This window comes from Astatotilapia calliptera, chromosome 12 (assembly GCF_900246225.1).
Source record: "Astatotilapia calliptera chromosome 12, fAstCal1.2, whole genome shotgun sequence".
In the NCBI taxonomy this organism is placed as follows: Eukaryota; Metazoa; Chordata; class Actinopteri; order Cichliformes; family Cichlidae; genus Astatotilapia; species Astatotilapia calliptera.
The window spans coordinates 13,621,807-13,645,121 of record NC_039313.1 but is presented as its reverse complement, the minus strand read 5'-3'; the positions used below and the strand labels follow the sequence as shown (position 1 = coordinate 13,645,121).

The 23,315-nt window shown below is 40.2% G+C and overlaps 1 protein-coding gene across 3 annotated transcripts in view; it reads left to right on the top strand.

Moving 5' to 3' along the window:
• aopep (aminopeptidase O (putative)) overlaps positions 1-23,315 on the top strand; it is a 93,499-nt gene that overhangs the window by 24,202 nt on the left and 45,982 nt on the right. For 2 of the 3 annotated variants that reach the window (XM_026188822.1, XM_026188824.1), the window contains exons 7-11: positions 11,672-11,882; positions 13,575-13,681; positions 19,165-19,267; positions 19,475-19,582; positions 20,106-20,149. In XM_026188822.1, coding sequence (XP_026044607.1) covers positions 11,672-11,882; positions 13,575-13,681; positions 19,165-19,267; positions 19,475-19,582; positions 20,106-20,149 — 573 coding nt within the window. The remainder of the gene's footprint in view (positions 1-11,671; positions 11,883-13,574; positions 13,682-19,164; positions 19,268-19,474; positions 19,583-20,105; positions 20,150-23,315) is intronic. The other variant, XM_026188823.1, reaches the window with a different exon arrangement.

Sequence of the window (23,315 nt, the reverse complement as noted above, 5' to 3'; positions counted from 1 at the left end):
TGGTTGATCCATGGGAATATAAAACTCGCATCATTGTGGAACGTGATGGCGGTGTCCCTGAAGTTCTTGAAGAGAACCTGTTCCTAGTAATTCAGTTCCTTGCAATTGTTAGTCTGCCTGCTTATTGGTTCTTGCACTTGCGCTACAGTTGATTTCAGTTCGTGTGTCCGAGGAGAAACATAGTCTGCAGTGTGGATATGGACTTTACTTTTATTTGACTTTTATTACTTTTTTTTAAACTTTTAGTCCACAAAAGGATGAGAATGCAATGGTGAAAGCATTAAAGCTGAGTGAATGCCCAGCACAGCAGCCAGACCCTGAACTTCAACAAGTAACAAACCGATGAACAGTCAGGCTGCTGCCTCCATTTCTACATGTTCATATTTCTAAAGCAGAATCACTGTGGCGATTGCTTTAAAGTCTCTTTGTGCTGGTTTTCATCTTTGCTTTGTGATGTCAGCTTTGTGTGTCCTATATGTGTGTCCTTATTAGGATAGGGATTTGTGTTGGTGTGTAGAACTGTAGCCTATAGTTTTTTTTTTTTTGTTAAATGGTGCATATCAGGTCTTTTTACAGCGTAACATGAAAGTAATGTAACGAGTATACAAATTACTTGCTCTTGGGAGTAATTAAGGTACTGCATTACTTTTAAGTGTTGTGTGTAATATGTTTAGTAATTTTAGAGAAATAATTCCAAAACTGATTGCAACAAAGTGAGGAAATACATTCAACATGCACAAACATTTGACCACACAGTATAGATTCAATTTGCAAAAATGTATTGTCTTTGATGTGCTGCTTAGAAATGGTGCTGACTCTCAAAGGGGAACCAATGAGAACCCAGTGAGATACGGAATCGTATCGATAAGCGATATCAGTAATGGAATTGGAATTGCTAAATTCTTATCAATTCCCATCCCTAAGTATAAGATAATAATTTGAAGCAATCAAAATAAAATTTTAAGTTGTGAGCATTACATAGGTTGTTTAAATTTATCATATTAAATAAATTACATTAGAAGACACAAATCCCTTGGGCTTGCCTTAGGAAGGTGTAAAAAATCTGTCAAATCAAACATGCAGAGCTACCCACCATAGTTAAATTCAATTCAATTCAATTTTATTTATATAGCGCCAAATCACAACAACAGTCGCCTCAAGGCGCTTAATTAAAGACTGCTTGTGAATAAGACAGCAGCTGAAAGTAGCTTTTCCAACTGCATTGCATTAAGATAGTGTTGGACTGCAAAAGTTTGGTATTTTGTAAATTGTGATATTTGGATATGATTAGATACCACATGTTGCCTCTACAGGTGATCTCTAGGAAGTATCAAATTATCCCTTTAGTGACATTCATGTTAATTTTTGCTGTTTGGGTTAATGTATTTTGGTTGCCTTGGAACAATAACCCACAAACCCAATAGGTGTCCATAGTGTTTTTAATATCCACTCAGAAACACACTCTTAAGAACATTCCTCTGGGATGACATCACTTTTGAGGCTCTGAATTAAACAAAGAACAAGCTGCACTGTGGATTGTTTTTACTGTAAAGGGAGGATGGATCAGACATCTGCTCTCCCTTTCCAGCTGTTACGCACTGAAAGGAGATTTGCTGAAAGTATGTGGGTGAGTGTTGATGTGGTCTACATTTGGACTTCTTGCTTGTTTATGTGTGTGCTCTGCTATGCCCACAGGTTATATTACTTTATTGCATCTACAAGCAGATTTCTATTTGTCGATTTCATTAGGTGACTCTCTGGCATGGCATCCAAGACTGAGTATAAGCACTTGACAACAACTAGAGTCTAACCTTGAAACGTGTCACTCATTCCTTATGCGCCGGCACTACAAAGCCTAATTTTCCCCTAACTTGAGGCACAGAGTCGCCTCCTTGTTCCTGATGACCTCTGATATTTTTTTCTGCTATTTATTTTCAGAGTCTGATGCGATGATGTGTTTGTGGGTGGGACAGCTCTCTCGGGGCCCCAGCCTGGCCCTTGTTCATGTGATCAGGCCCTACATGGAGTGGCATTTGGCCTGGCCCTGTGGGGCCCCGTCTGGGAGCAGTGAGCTGATCTGCAGCCAGCCTAGAATGCCAGACATTTGAAGTCAGACTTGTTAAAAAAGAACAGAGGGTGGTAGGAGTTTCGTCAAATATGCCCCTGTGTCTGAAATAACCCACAAACTGTCCGAGATGAAGGGAAAAGAGACAAAGCTTATTCCCATAAGCTGACATTAGGAAGCACAGCCCTGCAACCTTTGCTTGGACAAGCTGTAATTTGTCTTATATGTGTGTTTTTCCACAGGTCTCACAGGTCTGATAGCATGTCTTAGTGTTTGTTTCAATATGTGAACAAAGTGTGTAACATCATCTGTGCTATGGAGATTGAGCAGCTTAATAGTTATCATGGAGAGGATACTGTGACAAACAACAGGGTTTCAATATTTCAATAAATATCTATCAGATAATTTTTTCATTTAACCTTCTTTTTTTACCCATTTTCACAAATTCTTTTCAGTCTCTGTGTCTACAGTCTTTCATTCACACATGCAGGATCAACACTCTGTTCTCATCATCTTTTTTCCACATCGTTGTGTCTCATGGGGCTGTTATACTGGTGTCCCAGCTATGGGCTGAGCTGGACTGGGGTTGTCAATTATAGAACTATGATAGGGCCCTTGCTGCATTATGCATGGAAGTGTCCCGCTGGGGTAAAAAACGGCCTACAGCCAGGAACAGGGGATGGAGAAATGAAGGGATGAATAATGGATGGAGAGATGGAGTAGCAAAACACTATTGCAATCTGTGTCTCACCAAATTGAAGACTTGCCCTGGCTCACACCTCTGAAACTCAGGGCCAAGTAACCCTGGGTGACTCAGAGTCACAAGGTTGTCATGTGAGAAAGCACAGGATGGCTTTAACCAGCCTTGAATTTTGTGTCAAGGACCCAGTAGGGTACTGCCATCAGAAAGGTCAGCAAAGGTCATGTCTGTTATTTTATGTGCAGATAGCCTCGCATCATGATCATATTTGTTTAACAACCTCTGGAAATTAATTAATTACATCGTTTGGAAGCCCTTGCGTATTGTCTCTGAGTCGTTTAATTATCAGCTAAGAAAAGTTATATTTCAAATCTAATTAAATGTCAGAAAGTATAACTCCATGCCTTTAATGCATTGTTCAGAAGAACATGATTAAAAAGGGAAGACCAGTGAGTAGAGTTAAGCCTTATTACACCCAAAGGGCAATGTGTTGTACAGCTAGCAGTCAATTAAAAAACAAATGAAGATCACTGCAGACACAAAACGGGGGCAACAAGTATGAATTAATTTACATAAAGATATCCAAGGCCCAATCAAACCTTCCATCATCAAACATTAACCCATTAATGTTCACAGAGGACATTTTATAGTTTCACACCACTTTTTTCAGTTATTAGACTCAAAGTCTTTTGTGTTTTATCATTTTAGGTGAAAATGATAGTGGAAGTGGAAATGACACAAGATGAGAAATGCAGGTATAGATGTAGTCCAGGTAAACTCATTTCCTCTTCCTTCCTTTTATGTGCTTCAGACACTACACGAACACACACACACACACGAAAACACATGCACACGGAGAAAATACAGCCCAAAGCCAGCTGCTTGTTTACCAACATTTTTAGTCCTTGAAATGCTGGTGCAGGTGTATTTTTATTCACGTATCTGGTTTGTTGCAGTTGGCCACTGTAAATCTTACAGGGAGGCACAGGAGAAGAGGTGCCTCAAGTGACATATGGCTAAATCTGAGAAAGATTCATTATTCATGAGGTGATTGAATTAGTACATTCAACTGACACTGAGAGGCCGCGTTATGCGTAAAGGAAATGAATGCTAACGTTCCAAAATGTAAGATGTCACATGCAGCCAAGTAACTAAGCCCTTTATGTAGAAGTCCCAATCTGTTTTATTTGGCATATACAGGTTGTACCCAAGTTAATTTTAGAAAGCCTGAACAGGAAAAAAAACAGCATTAAGTGGATTTTTTGGAAAATTGGATTAAAATCTAATTTAGAGGTCGGTTTGAAATGTGACTACAAATGTGTTTCTTCAGATATGTCTAAGTGGTGATGTACTAGATATGTCTCTTCTCTTTTTCTTTTTTTTCAAACCTTTTTTGAATTGTCGATAATAAAAGAAACATAAAAAACACTTAACACAGCAATAGAGAGCATAAATCAGGTAGAGATAGTTTAGAACAAATTTGCATACAACAAAAAGAAAGTTTTCATAGGACACTATGCACTCATGTGAAAAACTAACCCTACTATCATAGGACTTTGGAGAATTAGGAGCAGGGGGGTGTTGGTAATCTTAATTGATCATCAACAAGTGTAAGCACCTCTATAAAAGCAGACATTTTGGCAGTTTGCTGGTCTGGAGCATTCAGGTGTCTGTTAACACAGTCTCACAATCTTCCCAGGAGTGGACAACCCTGCAAATTCATCACAAAGTCAGGCTGTGCAATACTGACATAATAAATAAGCCAAGAGCTACTCTCAGAGCTCAGACTCTAGTCCTCAGTTAGCATGTTAAATGTTAAAGTTATGACATACAATTACGCTTGTATGAAAGGGTTGCCAGGTTAAAACCTCTCAAAAAAGAATATGGAAGCATGGCATGGATTTGCAAAGATGCATCTGAACAAACCTTATGACTGAAGTAATGTTCTTTGGACAGAGCAGGTCAACATGGACGTGTGTGGCCGTGTTACCAAACATAACAACACAAACATCTCATGCCAGCTATCTAACACTGTTATTGAGGGGTGACATTTTGGATTTGTTTTAAAAAGTGAAAAATAATAAAAGGAACACATAGAAAACATGTGAGGAAAAAGATCACACTGGATATCTATACTGACATGGACTGGATAGTGTGTTAGGAACAATAGGATGCCACATTGTTTGATGACAATAGAAATGATCAACCTACACAGGGTTGAATTCAAAGACATCTGGAAAATCAAAGTGAATGGGACAACGCATGGTGTCCTGGGGGTTGTCCTCTCTTATCTACACCTGGGCATCACTGAGCTCCATAATGTCCCAGTGGTGTTCTATTGGAATTAGGTCAGACAAGTGTTAGGGGCCAGCTAATGGTACCAATTCCTTCATCCTCCAGGATCTGCCTGCATACTCTCGCCACATGAGGTCGGGCGTTGTTGTGTTGTCCTGATACCTAGCCTGGGGAGGTTTGTAGGTCCCTGCATGGATATGGGTTCCCAGAACACCACTGACCAAAATTGATCATGATGAAAGATGTTAAAGGCACCACAATGTTCTCCACGACTTCTTCAGACAATTTCACATTTGCAACATGTGCTAAAGGTGAGCCTGCTCTCATCTGTAAAACGCACCAATCGGGCTCCATGGTACTTGGCAGTGAGCGCAAGGCCCACTAAAGCATGCCGTGCCCTCAGGCCACACTCATGAAGTCGGTTACTGATTGTTTGGTCAGAGATATTCATACCAGCGGTCTGCTGTCCTGGAGTTGGACTACCTGTGCAGCCTCTGTAGGGTCCAGGAATCACCTCGTACTACCAGTAGTGACACTGAGCCTAGCCATTTGTTACAATGGTCCAGTCAAAGTCCAAATCTCAAACTGATTAAACTGCTTTGGTGGGACAGTAGAAAGCTGTGCACAAACCTCAATGAATTGATGCAATCTTGTAAAGAAGAGTGGGACGAAATTCCTTTGTAAATGATGTGATAGACTGTTAAAGTCATACAGGCTTTATTCTTTTTCGTTACTGATGGTTATACAAGCTCCTGAATGATGGAGTGTTTCTTTTTCACGGGAATGTAGCTAGTTTTTGGTTGTTTTTGTGTAAATCTTTAAAATTCTGATAGATATACAAAAAGGTAGGGCATGAAAACAACAAACGGTCTGGGCCAGTTTTGAGCTCAAACTCTTCCACCAAAGACAAGACCTTGAAACATGTTATAAGCGTTGCCAAGTGACCTTCAGGGTTATCCTTTTCTCATTCATACTGTGGTGCCATTTTGATGCAGTTCTTCAAGAAAAGGCTGAAAGTTTGGCTTTCAAGTTTGCCAGTCTCTTTTTATGAATATAATTTCTTAATAAGATCAAGTTTACAAAAAATTGTAACTTTGTCCTTCTCATTGTCCTCAAAACATCAGGGAGACCTGTTATGCTTATTTCCAGTTCCATGATTTTATTCCTGGACTGTATGGTTCAAGGTCCAAACATTCATTCCTCATTATGTACTAGGCCTTTGTCCAGCCCCTGAATTCATGCAGTGTCTGAAACAGGACATTTCCGCTCCTTTCCCTTTAAAGCTATCCTCTTTTTAAGCCAACTTTTTTCCGACTGGCTGCTATTCAAACAGAAGGTTTGAATAGTTTGCTCTTGTGGTAGTTCTGTTGTGCATAAGCTGATAAATGAGTTTGTCATTTGAATTTCTAGTAGTATTTGTAATTTTCTGTAGTCTTGCAGTATTATCACTCTGTGTTTTGTGATTGATTGCAGTTGTTAGTGAAATCAACAGTTTCAATGAATAGCTTCTTTTTAAACATAATGTGCAATTAAAACAGTTTACTTACAAATTATTGTGAGGCTTTGTTTCTAAACAGCGCTGAAAATGTACAATACATATCAGGTACAGCCATTCATCCCTGCAGCAGACACTAGACTCAGATGTTTTGTGGGCTTAAACGATGCATACACATGTGCAGGTAGTACATATACATGAATCTGTATGGAGGTCTTACCATGCATGTATTCATGACAGGTCCCCAATGTCAACTAATGTCAGTCAGTGTATCAGTGAACGTGAAAGATGCTGTTGTTGCTCATCACCACCATGGTGGGGTGACACTATTTGTCACTGTAGTGATGGATTCCGTCTCCCTCAGAGGAACATGTGCAAGCGCCGTCTCTGAAAGGCTGTCTTTGTTTTTCACACTCACTCACTCACACACACACAAACACGGTGCTGTAACTGACAACAAAGGCGTGCTTATCCAATTGTGGGGGAATAAGATTAAGCTACAAAGAAACTCATATGCTAATGTTAGCATCTCCTGCTCCAGTGAGAGCCTTTGTTTGTGTAATCAGGAATAACATGGAATTAGATTTGAGATGCTGTCTCGGAAATGATGCTCATAAGACCCCATTGTATGATGTTGACATGTTCCTAAATAACTGAAGGGGAGGGCCTGCTTTCTGTCTGATGTAACAATCCCCTGGGAAATAAAGAGTAGTTGTGCTGTTCAGATATCTGATTTTGTTTTCCTCTAAACAGGCTGTGTGGCAGACCCGGCCTAAGCTATGTCTTTACTCACTGTTTTCCTTTATAATTGACTTAGCTTGTCACCATAATTAGGTTATGGCAAAGAAGAAATAACTCCTCTGTCATCTGGTGGTTTAAGATTGTAATCTTTCCTTGATGAGAGCATCTCATTTTACAGCTTACTGTATTTCATCAATAGCAGCAATATGGAGTCTTAGTCTTACTGTCGACCCAACAGGTCAACCAGTTGCTGCTGTTGTGTCTCAGAAGTTGAAAGTAAGGCCACTCTGCATGGGGCAAATGCAATAATGTGTGGTCTACTAAGCCACACATTATAGCATCTTTAACATATTTGTCACATGAGTGGGGTGGTGTGGCCTGTTGAAAAGTGCTTTTCACTAGGACCTGCAGTTTGCCATAAATTCTCCCACCGGTGTCAGGTCAATGGTGGTTGGGACGCTTAAGATCTAGCGAGTGTGAAAGGAACTCTAGACAGTCCGGTGTTGTTGTATGAGCCAGGAGAGAGGGAGGCCATTCATTCGCACCTCTGTGACCCCTCTCTCATTCTTCTGAAGAAGAATAGCCTGCCTCTCACGCACAGTCAGCCCTAAGCCCCTCGGGGCATCAACAGCCTGTTACATAAGAATGAAGTAAAGAATGCTCCAAAAAAGTCTTCAGCCATGACCTTGGCTTTGATAGAGCCCTGTGATTGGTCCTGCTCTACTAGTGCAAAATCACTTATTTATTCCTGTGATACCAAGCTTGATATGGATGTTGCTGAACCTGTAATAGCAACGACTAGCTTGTATTATCTGTTCATGATGAAAAGTTCGATTTTCAATCAAGTACAGATACTATAAAGGAACGTGCAAAAGTCTTGAGCCCTACATTTCTTTTTATATTGCTAGGAAAATGGAAAGTAGGTGCTGCAATTTATTGACGTGTACAGAGTTTATAAAATTCTGACAAGCCTGAAAGTCAATATTTGGTGGGACTACATTTGCTTCTTTTTTTCCTGTTTCTTAACATGTAATCAGAAAATATTCACAAAACTTGTCTGTGAAGGTTCTCAGTCATCCAGGTCATCGTAGTCAAAGGAGCTGCAACTTATCTTAAGGATAAAGGACACTCTTTCGAGGATGCCAATGTTCACATTTTGGACAGAGAGGACAGATGGTTTGAAAGAGGAGTGAAAGAAGCCATCTATGTCCACTGTGAGCGACCATCTTTGAACAGAGGCGGGGGTTTACGACACCAACTCTCTGCCATCTATAATCCAGTTTTGAGATCCCTTCCCAGACGCCTTAACGCCCACTCACATCCTGGGCCATCTGACCTCAGGAATTCGCATGATAAGGTGGGGCCAGGTTTCACAATGAACACACCCGAAACTCTGGCTGATTGGGACCCACGCCCAGTTTCCCACCTTGGCTCAGGCGATTAGAGGATCATCAGGGGGTCCTTTTGTCCCTCTGTGGGGGGTCACTCCCACTAGGTTTATATCTGGGACTCTCCACCATTTTACCTTAGAACTGAAGAAGCTTCTCGGATGAGAGGTGAAACGTCTTCAAGCAACTTAAAGAAGTCCAGACACTTTTCTTTGCAAGCTCCTTTGATTCACAAAACTTCACTTGTTCCACATTTTGTTATGTTTCAGCCTTATTCCAAAACATAATAAATACATTTTCACCTAAGAATTCTGCACACAATGACAGCGTGAACAAAGTTTACTTGAATGTCTTACAAATTTATTAAAAATAAAGGTCAAAAATTTAACATGTACGTAAGTATTCACAGTCTTTGCCACAATACTTAAAACTGAGCTCAGATGCATCCTATTTCCACTAATCTTCTGTCAAATGTCCATCTGTGGTAAATTCACTTGATTAGACGTTATATGGAAAGGCGCACACCTTTCCATATAAGGTCCCATAGTTGAAATTGTCTGTAGACATCTGAGACAGTATTATACTGAGGCACAGGGAAGGTTACATAAAAATCATTAATGATCAACCCTGAAGGTCCCAGTGAGCACAGTGGCCTCCATCTGTAAATGCAAGAAGTTTGGAACCACCAGGTCTCTACCCAGAGCTGGCTGCCTGGCCCGTCTGAGTGACCAAACTAGAAGGGCCATAGTCAGGGACGTGACCAAGAACCCAGTGGTCATGCTGACAGAGGTACAGCATTGCTCTGTGCAGAGCGAAGAACCTTCAGGAAGGACAACAATTTCTGAAGTACTTCACCAATCTGGCCTGTTTGCTAAAGTGTCCATTCCTCAGTAAATGGTAAATGACAGCCTGCCTGGAGTCTGACAAAAGGCACCTGAAGGGCTCTGCTCTGATGAAACAAAGATTGAACTCTTTGGTCTGAATGCCAACCAAGTCTCATGTCTGGAGGGAGGAAACTAGGCACTGCTCATCATCTTTCCAATAGTATTCCTACACTGAAGCATGGTGGTAGCAGCATCATGCTGTGGGGATATTTTTTGGCAGCAGGAAGTGGGAGACTAGTCAGGATTGAGGGAAAGGGGAATGCAGCATTGTAGAGACATCCTTGATGATAACCTGCTCCAGAATCCTTTGGACCTTAGACTGTGGTGAAGGTGGATGTTCTTGGGTGACATGTACAGTATCCAGTTCACAAGTGATTGAATATCTTTGAAGAGATCTGATGGCTGTGCACTGATGGTCCCAATCCAACCTGATGTACCTTGAAAGGTTCTGCAAACAAGAATGGGAGAAATTGCCCAAAAATAGTTGCACCAAATTATAGCACTATACTCAAAAAGACTTAAGGCTGTAATTGCTGCCAAGTGCACTTCTATATTGTACTGAACAAAGGCTCTGAGTATTTATGTATATGTTATATTTTGTTTGTTTTATTTTTAATACATTTCCAAGAATTTCAAGCAAATGTTTTCACTTTATGGGGTATTGTGTGCAGAATTTTGAGGTGAAAAATTCATTTAATACATTTTAAAATAAGACTGTAACGTGACAAAGTGTGGAACAAGTGCAGTGCTGTGAATATCTTGTTGGTGCAAAAATACTATTTTGGCTTCTTTGGCATTTTAATAGATGCAAGTAAAGAATGTGGAAGAAAGAATGTGTTTTATGACATGCTCCTAGTAACAAAGTGCCTAAAGGTATAATTTAGTCTATGTTAATTGGTTCTTTGCTAAGTTGTTTGTCATGTGTAGACACAACGTTGGTTCATCCCTTGAATTAAGTGCTTTTTTCTGTTTGACTGATTCATGGGTCAGTGTTAAGTGGCTTAACAAATAAAACATTCCTATTAAAATGGGCAGGTAAAAGGACGAGCTAAAAATGGGTGTAAAAGTAGGCAATATGTAAAGAAAAACTTTAAAAGATACATGCAACAGTCATTATTCTCTGCTGGGTCATAATTAATAAGACCACAAATGTCGCCTTAAAAAAATTATTTCTTTCCAAACGTCATTAAAACTAAAGTGTATTTACTTAATTAAGAAGTAAGGGCTTGTATAACAAGATAATTAGTCTTAATTTAGACTTTAAAATCTGTTATCAAAGAATGGCACAAAGGTAAAATATTATCTTTTAATTTGGGCAAAAAAATCTTGCTGTTTTATCCCTTTGTACAAGCAGAAAAGGCTTCTTATCTTTGGCATCACTAAAAGCACTTTGAGGATTTGTTTGAGTAGTTACTATCTGAATGTTTTGCATATACTACTTTTGCATTCATATCGAGGGTGCACCTAGGTAAATATCACTTTCTGTGTTTGCATATGCTTCAAATACACAATCTGAAGTGTTTTAAATACATCTAATATTTATTTCGCTTTCAAAAGTCACTCTGGCATTATAAATCTGTAAATGTTGGAAAAAACCTACTGAACTTGCGTAATTTACTTTTAATTCAAATCATTTTACCCACTGTTGTTTAACAAGTCCAGTCCTGGGAAATTGTGGCATTTAGGTTTGGCAAGCCTTCTGCATGAGTAAGTTGCCCTTCTCTAAACATAATGAAGAACTTGAGAAAAGGATGGGCAGTTTGTTCACTAGAAAATATGTGGGGTTGTGTTACATGACAGGTTAAGGCCAAATTTTCTATAATCCTAGGTGTGGAGCGTTACGTCAGCATCTTGATCTTTCTGCACAGAAGAACACTAGATCTCTGTGTCTCTGTTAGTTTAATTTTTTCTTGACTATTAATTCTGATGTCTGCAACATATTTTCTCATCTTTCACTCTGTGAACCTCCTAGATTACAATATTTTTTATCAAAACATTGCCTAATATTTATCTGTGATTTGTGCCTCAGACTCCTTTCTTGCCTTTAGAATGTGCTTTTTTTCAAACATGCTATTATTGTGTCATTACTTTTGTCTTCCTCAGCCCCCATATAATTTTCCTGTCCCAGAGTGTGTTGTCTGCTGGGAGTCCAGGTTCTGAAGAAAGTCTGTCTCTGTGTGGATCCAGGATTTGCCACGAGATTTCCCACTCCTGGTTTGGCCTGGTTATCGGAGCCAGAGACTGGACTGAAGAATGGATTAGCGAAGGCTTTGCCACCTGTCTTGAAGACATTATCTGGGCCCAAGCACAACAAGTATAAGATAATGTGTTTTCCATATTAACCACTATATGATAGTAACATACAATCACCGGCCACCACATTAGCTACACCTGTACAGCTGCTGGTTAATGCAAATATTAAAGCATATAAACATGTATGTTAAGACAACCTGCTGAAGTTCAAACTGAGCAGCACAGTAAGGAAGAAAAGTGATTTAAGTGCCTTTGGATGTGGCGTGGTTGTTGGCAGCAGAGGGGTTGGTCTGAGTATTTTAGAAACTGCTGAGGAACTCTACTGGGAATTTCCCACAAAACCATTCCTAGGGCTTACAGAGAATGGTTCAAAAAACAGAAAATAACCAGTGAGCCAAAGGACAGAGAAGAATGGCCAACAACAACTTAACAACAACTTAAATAATTAAAAAAAACAGGAGCTACAAGGATCACAGCAGCAGACGTCAATGCTAGGTGACATTCCTGTCAGCTACGAGTAAGATACTAAAATTCACAAAGAAATCATCAAAGTTAGACAATAGAAGGTTGGAAAAAACATTGCTTGTCTGATGATTCTTAATCTTGCTGCAAAAATTCAGAAAATAGGGTGAAACTTTGGTGCAAACAACATGAGCGCAAAGATCTTTTCTTGTATCTGTGGTTCAGGCTGCTGGTCCTGGCGTGGTCAATATTTCCTTTGCACTTTTTGGACCCCTTAGTATCACCCGAGCTGACCATATCATACCTGTCCATGCCTGCTATTCTGTCAATATGAACCCAAATCTCACATAAATGCTTTCAGCACCTTGTTGAATTTATGCCACGAAGAACCAAAACAACTCTGAAGGCAAAAGGAGGGCCAAGCTGGTACTAGAAAGGTGTACCTAATGAAGTGGCCAGTGAGAATAAAGGCAAGCGGGTGCCTCTGAGAAGATAATCTTCTCTCATTAGAAATGATTTATATGTAAATATTTTGAGTCATAAAAAAACAAATACTGCTAAAATATCATATAGCAAAATTCATTAAATAAATAAAATGCGGGTCAGTATTCCAACCTTTCGTCTGTTCAAACATCACTGTGACAAAAACATACGTTAAACTTTTTTTTTTTTTTAAAGGCAACTAGAGAATATTGGAATACAAAAAAGCAAAAACAGGAAATAAATTTGAAAAATCACAAACAAACAAAGTTTTCTCAACCAATCACAACATTAATCAATAGACCATATCTCTTTAGGTGTAAAACCACATCAGTCGCATAGTTGATTCGTTAGTAAATTCTTTTCTAAAGATTGTTTTCCAAAGAAATTTTAACGTCACATTTTCCCAAAGGTCCTTCTACAGCCAGATGGTTAATTAAGGATCCCTGCAAAAAATATAAGAGACTAAATAGATAAAAGAAGTGGGTGTAGCATTAATGTTTGCAACACTTCAGCTCTAATCTTGTAGTTGATGGGGCTACAGACCTAATCCTCCCACTTGTATTCCCACACCATCTAGAGTTACACAAGTGCTTTTCTTTTGTCTGTGATGTTAAATCTAAACACCTTTATGATATGAACTTTGCTCTGCTGAAAGGATTTAATCACATCTGCTTCCAAGTGTTGCCAAACTGAATAACAGAGAGCGCTTCTATCACAGTGTCTTTATGTTTTTGCAGAATTCACCATATTTAGCTCTTTTCATCTGGGAATTTTGCATCGACTTTTGTCCATGTGTGTCTCCCTCCAGCTCTCTTTAGAGGAGAAAACCGAGCAGTTTGACCTGAAAGCCCTTCTGAGGTGGAGAAGACTTTCCGATGAGTTGCAAAACTCAAAAGAGGAACTTCAGATCCTCAGGTGTGTGTCTTTATACAGAAACACGTTTTTGGAGGGTAACTAAAGAGCACCATGGCAATAATCAAAGCCCTTACCTGAATTCAATTAATTGTGCATAGCCCACTTCTAACATGATGGGATGCCTTCAGACTTGGAATCTGTGGAACCTTCAAACAAACTGCTGTTTGGTGTCTGGCCATAGTCTAAGACACCAGCTCTTATCACCACTGATGATGCTCAAAATGAAGTTAATGTTCGTTGGCAAAATTAGGTTTTTAATTTGTTTTATTGATTCAGTTACCACCAATTTTTGCATCATGTTATGGTTATGTTGACCCTAAACAGTTTGCTAAAATAAAAAAATCCATATACAATGAGATAAATTTCTTTTGCAATGAACAGATTCTTTATAGTGAATGTTATCTTCTATTTTCAGGCCAGACTGTGCCTAGATTTTTCTTAGTGTCTGCACATGCAGACGCACACATGAACGTAGAGTCTAGGCATTCCAGGGGTACAGGTGTGGCAGGTGTGGCAATAAAGTATATCCAGGTGTGCTGTACCGTCATGTCTTAGAAAAGCTCACATCACGAGGAAGGCAAGTGTGCGCAAACACATAAATTCAGACAGACGGACAGTGTGGGACCCACACCCTGCTTTATTTCATCCAGGGTGGAAGCAGAGTGTCATCGGGGGATTATAGCTGTAAACCCCAACAAGGGCTTAACCCTTTAGCTAATGAAAATGCTGGTGATTTCTCTGTGCGTATTGCAGCTCTCATTAGACATTAAATCAATGGTGGTTACACTTGTGATATTTATGGATATTCACATTCACTTTAACAGTGAAATTCAGCCTGCTTCAAATACTTCATGTGGTGTTAGTGATGTTCTTTATTGGTGAATTTACCTTTGTTTTTAAAACTTTGCTATGATGATTTAAATTGTTCCAGATCTTTAAGACTGCTGTCTGATAACGTCTTTATTTGTGGTAGGCTTCAACATGAAAGGAGCCATGGCTGTGAATTACAATGTACCTTAAAATAAGAAGCTGGCAGTGCAGGAAAGGGTTAAATATACATTGGAGAGTGGTGTCGGTCAGAGTTTTCCTCCACAAGACAGACACATGGGTTGTTAGAGAGGATCAGGCTTATGTTTCTCGTCACCTGATGGGGTTACATCAACAACATCAAACTTTTTACAGTATGCGCACACACACATGCACACATGCTTGCAAGCCTGGCTGCATGTTTTGACTGACTGCTACATGGAAATATGGTGTGTTGCATTTGTAGTGAAAAACACGTTATTGTCAAAGTGGCAAATAACTCCAAAAGGATTGCCAAAGCAAGTTGGGGCATAAATGAACCCTGCTCACAGGCTTAATGATCTTAATGATTGAACACATTTAGTCTGTGTATATGTACTTCTATAATGCGGCTGTTACTCTGCAAATGTGCTCCTGTTTGTGTTCCTTTACTTCTGTCAGCATGTACATTTTAGCAAAGCTAATTATTGTTTGTTTACTTTCAGCAGAGGCCCGTTGTAATTATAGTGCATCTACGCATTTCATTATAACATTTTATTTTCTGAGTCCTTCCTATATAAAAACTCTTTATCAGCTTCCAGGGAAGAGCTAAGACATTTGCTGCCAGTTATGAGGTAAATGCAGTCATTGTTCATGTAGTTTGAGTTGACTGATTTGTAATGTTGAGTGCCTTTTAGTGCCCAGCAAGTCAGATAAAGCTGTGGACATTTGACGTGACACCATAGTGAAGAATGGAATTCGGCATACAGTATGCGTCGATGGAAAAAGAAAGTTTTACGATAGTAAATGACTAATGACTCAGTTATTACAGTTGACTTGGAGCAGCTCTTCTAGTTTCACCTATAATTACTACTAAATTACAGTTATTTTTCCAGGGGAAATTTCCCATATAAAAATGAATTATAACAGTTTTCTTAAACAAACAAAGTTATTGAGTTTTTTGTTTTCCAACTGTTGTCTGATGAAGTGCACAGCAGTCGAGATTAAGCTTGATCTTTATTCTTGATCCTGTGGGTAATACAGGTGATGCAGAACCTCAACTGTGGGGGTTTTTGAGGCCTTGACCACACTGCAGTCTTCATCAGTTTTCTCAGTGGACATTAAAATGACTCTGAACTCATCATCATTATTATGGGGCAATCATGGCTCAAAGAGTTGGCAGTTTATCTTGTAACTGGAAGGTTGCCGGTTCCAGCCCCGGCTCGGACAGTCTCGGTTGTTGTGTCCTTGGGCAAGACACTTCACCGTTGCCTGCTGGTGGCGGTCAGAGGGCCCGGTGGCGCCAGTGTCCGGCAGCCTCGCCTCTGTCAGTGCGCCCCAGGGTGGCTGTGGCTACAATGTAGCTTGCCATCACCAGTGTGTGAATGTGTGTGTGAATGGGTGGATGACTGGATATGTAAAGCGCTTTGGGGTCCTTAGGGACTAATAAAGCGCTATACAAATACAGGCCATTTACCATTTATAGAGTATGAATTGAATAACAATTCCTGAAAACTTGAAAACTGATAACTAACTCAAGGATGCTGTTGCATGTCCCCTTAAAGGTCCCATGTGACACAGATTTTTGTTTTCTTTAAACTGGCTCCCTGGGAAGTTTAAGGGTTCAGTTTGAAATTTTGGTCATCACGGTTTGATGCCTCCACATATCAGTGAGCTACTACAACCACACATAACACCAAGATCTATTAGGTGTATTGGTTGTACCAAGATCCAAGTTAAAGATAAAAGGTGATTGTGCTTTTGAGGTTGTGGAACCTCATGAAGATCTGTGGACACTAATGATACCTTTAAAAAGTAACTTAGGAACCACCTCTGTCTCTGTCAGCTTGCCTTTATTGTTTTGTTTTTTTTAATCTATTTTTTACACTTTTAGTTATTGTATCTTGTAGGGCCCTCAAAGTCCTGACACAGATCACTTTTTCATGTGGAATACACAACCTTTGTGCCCAAGTCCACATGTAACTTCATTTGCATTAGAACCACATGCACATAAACACTAACTCAGTGTCACAACACAGTGAAGACTCTCTAAGGATCTGCTGAAGGGAAGGAAAGGAAACCACAGTGGGATATATACAAAGAGATGTCCTCACCATACACAAATGCACACACAAAGGCTAAATGGTAGGTTGTTCTTTCCAAGTTCAGTAGGTCACAATTGACACCCCATGATCCAGCAGGGGCCCCAGTGGCCAGTGTTTATCAGTCCATTTCAGATGAGTTATATTTAGGGCAGCCTGGGCCAGACGCCATTCTCCCTGCTGATTTACTGGGCTGCTGGGAGCGCTGCTCTACCTTATCCGGTTTCCACAGTCAACCCAGTGTAATTTGTCAGGATATGGCTCACGGAGCTATAAACCTCTCGTGTGTGTATGTGTGTTCTCGTTTGACATTAAGTTCTGTCAGTAATAGCTCCTGATTTCCTCTCGCTTTTTCTCTCCCTTTCAATCTCAGACACACCCAGGTGTACGCACGGCTACGCATGCACACACACACACAGACAAACACCCCCCCTCTCACTGCCCTACAAGTCAGATAAGAACGCCATTTATTCTGAAATACATTTAGCTATTACGAGACGCTGAAGGCAGCAAGCACCGTTTCCTCCTAAAGTTTTAGTTAATCATCCCTGACAAAGACAGGCAGCAAAACCCAGGGATTCACACATCAATAAATCCCTTATAAAGAAGGCTGAAGTCCCTTTGTTTAACATGACAGTGATGAATCAACATTTTGTCTCTCCGTGGTCTGCTAGTGTCTCTGACATAAGAAATGGTTACATTTTCCGTGGAAAGACAGTACATGTTCTGTCACTGTTTTCATCTTTTGTCCTAATCCTTCTTTTTCCTCTCAGACCCACACATACACACAAGTTCCCAGGGGTACAGCACATCCCGCTGTCTTAAAAAGAGTCCATTTCATCTTATCGCAAGGAACAGACAGCCACAGGCTGAAATGAGCAGGTGACTGGACAGAGAGCAAGTTTTAAAAAAAATCCAGTGTTTAAAGGAAAATGCTGATATAAAGGAACCACATATAAAACAAACACTATATTGCATATTTTAAGTTTTAACTTGTAGCCCGTTTGTTATATCCAAATGTGTTATTCATTATATACAGTCACTGACAGACTGAGAATAATGAAAGTCTTTATTTCTGGAGAGTCAACATCATTAGTTTGATTTTCTGAGGCAGATTTTCCGAAATCAGGTCATTTCCATAGCGATTTCTCTCGCACAGCATTTATATGACATGCATACATCCACACAAGTGGGAACACGCCCTCAGATGCATGATGAAAGTGCTTGAAAGAATGACCAGTTGAATTTAGAAATTCCAGGAAGCTGATGACTTCCTCTCTTTCAGTACACTAAGCAAACCAAACATTCCTGTCTATCTTCTGCCCTTGATTTCTCCCACACCTCCTCCTTGTCTTGTCCTCAGCCCTAGTCTGCTTTACCCCCCTCTCTTCTGCATCCTGCCTTCCCTCTTCTGCTCACCATGGCTGGACAAACACTTGTGTAAATCAAATATTTGACCAACTTGTGGCTCCCTGCTTAAGCTCAAGTCAAAAATATAAACAGTCACATGTGACTCTCTGTGCCTTTAGCCTTTCCGATCGTCCATGTACGTCTGCGTGTGTGTGTCTGGCCGCTTCTGTCATGAAGCGGTCTTGTGGAAAAGTGCAAGCCAGTGATGAAGGGTGTATTGATTGGTGGGCCAGGCGCCTGCCGTATCGACTTGGCAGGAGGGTGATCCTTCAAGGCCTTCCTATTGGCACACTGAGTTAATCTGCTCATTCTGATCAATACCAGCTAACTAAAACTATCATTGCACAGCATCCCATGTCAGGGATTTGTTTGTCTGGTTTTTTATTGGTTTTATGCGTGTTTGTTTGTGTGTTTTATGGAGGTTGAGGGGATGATTTGTATCTTCGTGACGGGGAAAATGAAACCCAGAGCGTGGCTCTTTTGTGCTGGTAGTCAGGGGTGCTTTTTTTGTGCGCAAGTGTTATATGTTCGCTCCATGACTCACGGGCAGTAAAAGTTAGAGCACAGCACTGTGAGGTCATATAAACACTATAGTATGCTATTATAAATCCACAGTTTTATTTCCAGCCTGCCTCTGGCAAAGTGTGGCAACTTGGCAATGTGTTCACCATTGAGAAATGGCCTGAGTGGTGCCATTTAGTGTTGCTGACAGTGTACTCTTGCTCTGTTGAAATGGTGGTTTTCCTGCAACTAAAATGTCTTGAGAGCAAGATAAAATAAAAATGTCCTCCTGTTCTCCAACATCTCACTCCTGTTTTGCCTTCTGGTCTTGTCATGTACCTGTGCACAGTACTGCTGATGGTGTGTGCTGAAAATCTCGCTTTGTGTGCTGTACGTCCATCTCTTCACTTGTTCAGTGTTTCTGTGAGCAATTTTTTCTTCCCTGCTCTGTTTGCCCTCCTGCAGACCTAACATGGAGAAGACTGGTCAGGTCAGTGAATCTGGCTCCTCCACAGTTAAGCATGCCCTCAACCCTGAAAAACCCTTCATGCAAGTCCACTACCTCAAGGTGAGACTAATGTCGTAGTAGGAAGGTGGGAAATGAACAAAGAAAGGAGGGAATTAATGAAGACAAATAAAAGAACCAGATCCAATCAAAGTATCGAATAAACTTATAGTATCTCTTTGTTTTTTTAAAATTTCTGTGAGCTTTCTTGTTTGGTGCTTTAGACGTTTGTCTATAATTGATTGTTTGCATGTCTCACCCTTTGTCCAGGGCTACTTTCTCCTCAGGTTCTTGGCCAGTCAAGTGGGAGAGCAACAGTTTATTGAATTCTTCCAATTATTTGTGAAGAAATACCACGGCCATCTAATTTTGTCCCAGGTGAGGCTGGAAACATATCTCTGCTGCTACTTCAGAGGCTGCTGATAACATTTTAGCTCACGTGTGAACTATTTAATTCGACCCGTCTCTCCAGCACATTTGCTGCTTTTATAAATTATTGGGAGGCTGATGTAAACCTGATTGCCACATTGTTACAATAGCTTTCTCTCAAATTGATGATTGTACATCAACAGAGGCACATGTGTTTATTCTGGTGGGGCCACAAAGCTGAGTGATCCCACCTGGAACTGTGTGTGTGTGTGTGTGTGTGTGTGTGTGTGTGTGTGTGTGTGTGTGTGTGTGTGTGTGTGTGTGTGTGCATATGAGTTCCACCTGGCTCCTGTTACTTCAGTCGCAGATTGAGTCCTCCCACTAAATAGAGGAAGTAACATAAACACTGTTTGACCTTGTACTCTTGACTTAAGATCAGGTATGCCTTTCTCTTTTCTTTTTGTCTTCCTCCCACATCTACCTAAACGACTCCATTTCTGCTTGTCTTTTTTTTTTGTTCTGTTTTAAACAGGATTTCCTGCAAATGTTACTGATTAGCTTTCCCGGCATGGAAAGGTATGTTGTTTGCTATGAGAAATCTCTGCAGTGTAATTCATGAATAATGTAAAGATGCATTAAAACCAATTTGGTTTGTACTATAGCAGGAGTAGTCTTAGTTTCTAGTTGCAGACAAATATGAGATGCGGTTAAAGATTATTATTTTTTGTTTGTTTCAATGTAGCTTTTAAACTTTCAGTGGCAGATGTGATATGTTAATCGATTTCATGTGAAATGCGTTTGGTCCCACTGTGGAAATATGGCAAACTGAAGCATCCAACACCAGTTCTGTTAGGTGAACAGTCTCATTCACTCTCATATTCACTGAAGTGTAAAAGGATAACTGCTCCTCCTGCTCTCCTCCTCTCTAATTCTCTCTCACTCTCTCTGCACTCTCTTAATCATTCAACTTTCTTTTTCTGCCGATTGCCTCATTAACCTCTTCATGTGTCTTGTCCTGCTGTCCCACGTTTTCTTCCTTGTCTGTCATTCACATTATCAGCCCTTTCTTTTCTTACTCTTCTTTTCTCGAGCATCTACAGTATTTGTCGGCTCTCAGTGTTTTCTTTCTGCCTTCTCTGTCATGTGGAGTGTGCTGCTGCTGGACGAGAAGAGATTGATTGAATTAAACAGAGGGAGTTGGGCAGAGTCAATATTTGGATTTGATGCCTCTTTCAGTAAACAGCTCAGTGAAATAGAAGGGTTTAAGATTAGAATAGACAGTTGCTGCTCTGGGTCATGGCCAGTCTTTTCGTGATGTGAGGTCATGTATCCTTGGAACAGTGGCATGCAGGGACTTTTACAGAAAGGCAACCAGAGACAATCCCAAACCTCTCACTCCCTGACCCCAAGCACACACAGAAATCAAAAACATACCATGCGCATTGCCTGTATGCTGTATTGAGGAATTTTTCAAGCAATTCCTTTAGGAAACTAAGCAATAAAACACCTCATTGCACATAAAATTGTATTTTTGGACAAATTTTGCGTAAAGTATCAAAATTCAGAATAATTATTATGCAGAAAAATGTTTCCTATCAGTGTTAAATATCTTAAAAATACTGGTGCAGATGTTTAGTTGTTGAGCTCATTTTAAATACTTTATGTTCTGTTTAATATCCAGCATCATATTCTATAAATTATATATTTTGTAGTGGATATCCTTTCCTACATCTTGATAATAAAAAGTGTGTTAACATTTTGAGAGATTCAAAAGTAATTGACTGACAAGCAGTTTCATGGCCAGTACATCCCAGTTTCCTCTACAAATTAAGCAGATAAAAAATCTTTACTTTGTTTAATCAAAGTTTACTTTGCATTTGGATCTGTTCATTAGAACTTTCATGGTGAGGTACAAGGAGGTGTAGATGTAAATGAAGGTCATCATTGGGGTGAAATGCCAAAATAAGTTATTTTGATAGTTAAAGATCACACTGCACTGGCCAGTAGCACCCAAAGCCCTCAAAGACAGTGTAGGAAAGCTAAAGTGAGTAGGGATGGGTATTGATAAGATTTTAACGATTCCGATTCCATTTTCGATTCTGTTTAACGATTCGATTCTTTATCGATTCTCTTATCGATTCTTTTTTTTTTTAAAAAAAAGGAGAACACTAAGGTCGATTAGCTCAGAGCTTTGTTTTATATCTTCTCTTTGAACAAGATAGAAATTTAGGAGTAACATGGCCTTACAAACCCAACAGTGAGATCTTGAGAGATCCAGCCTACGGCTCTTCAATGGGGTGTCACAGGGTCCCCAGGAAAAAAAATTGTAAATGTAAAATAATAAAATAAATATTCTTGTGAGACATATCACATATTGACGGGGTCGGGTTATGTTAAAAAGTATAAATTGTTATACTTTGTTCATTGGTTCAAAGGTACCCCACACTTCTTTTTTTGTTTGCTTGTTTGTTCTGGTGTATTTTTCATTTGAACTGTTACTCTGCCAGAGTACTCATATTTACAAGATGGCATTGAACGCCCCATTGGTGTATCAGGAAAACTATTTTGTACGTATGTTCCTTGAAGGGGATTGAAGTCGTTCTTTTTTCCACCGCAGCGAAGGGCTAGGAGTAGGAGAGGAGCTGCTGTATGTTTTTGTTATCAAATCGATCTGATTGTGAAATAAAGCATATGCAGTGAGAAAGCAACTCCAGGAGTCATCCCTGCCTTAAAGCTGCAACATTCTTCTGTAGCAATAACAAAGTATAACATAAATTGTTCTGTGGCAATTACACAAGAATATCCAGTAATGTCCCTGCCCACAATTAAACACATTCACTTACCAAAAATCGGGGGCATCTGCTGTGGCAAATGGGTGCAAGCCTTTGACCACAAACTTAGTCACTGCTCGGTGACATTAGTCTATCCTGGCCTGAAAGGAGACGCTACCGGTAGACTGCAGCGAGAACTGCCAGCATCTGAGCCAGACTCTGTCTGTCTCTCTCATCATGGTCACCTACATGTACAGTAATGGCAGGTCTTGTAATAAGGCAGATCGCGCTAACATAATATGCACTGTTAGTTGATTATTTACCTGCCGCATTAACGGGAGAGGACGTGTAAACGTCACCGCTGCTGCTGGGTTGAGAGTCACGAGTCCGGAGCGGAATTAAAAACGCGTGTCATCGCGTGTTTTGTGAGCAAATGCTTTTGCATATTCGTAGTGTTTCCTCCCTTAAATGAAATATCTACTTTGCAAGTTGCCCTGTTGTCATCGGTTCTCATAAAGTATAATCAAACTTTTGAGCGTTTGAGCCGCTTAGGCGCCGTGTTTCCTGCCAGGTAAATGACGCTCCGCAACGTGGTGACGTCATTCGGGGCGACTGGAATCGATAAGGGAATCGTTTGCAAAAATGGCAAACAATTCCAAGGAATTGAAACAGTGGGAACCAGTTCTCAACAAGAACCGGTTTTCGATACCCATCCCTAAAAGTGAGTGCACATTCTCTCCTTGGTTTAAAAAAAGAAGCCCTTCATAACGTCTATGCAAGTCAAGAACACTCTTGAGTAAGTAGGTATATCATTGTTAAAACCACCGATCCATTTTCTCTTGGAGCTGGAGCCCAGCTGCCATAGGACGAGAGGGAGGGTACATCTTGGACAGGTCACTGATCTGTTGCAGGGCTAACACATAAAGCCACAACCAATTTAGAATCTCTGATTAATCTAAGATGCTGTGGGA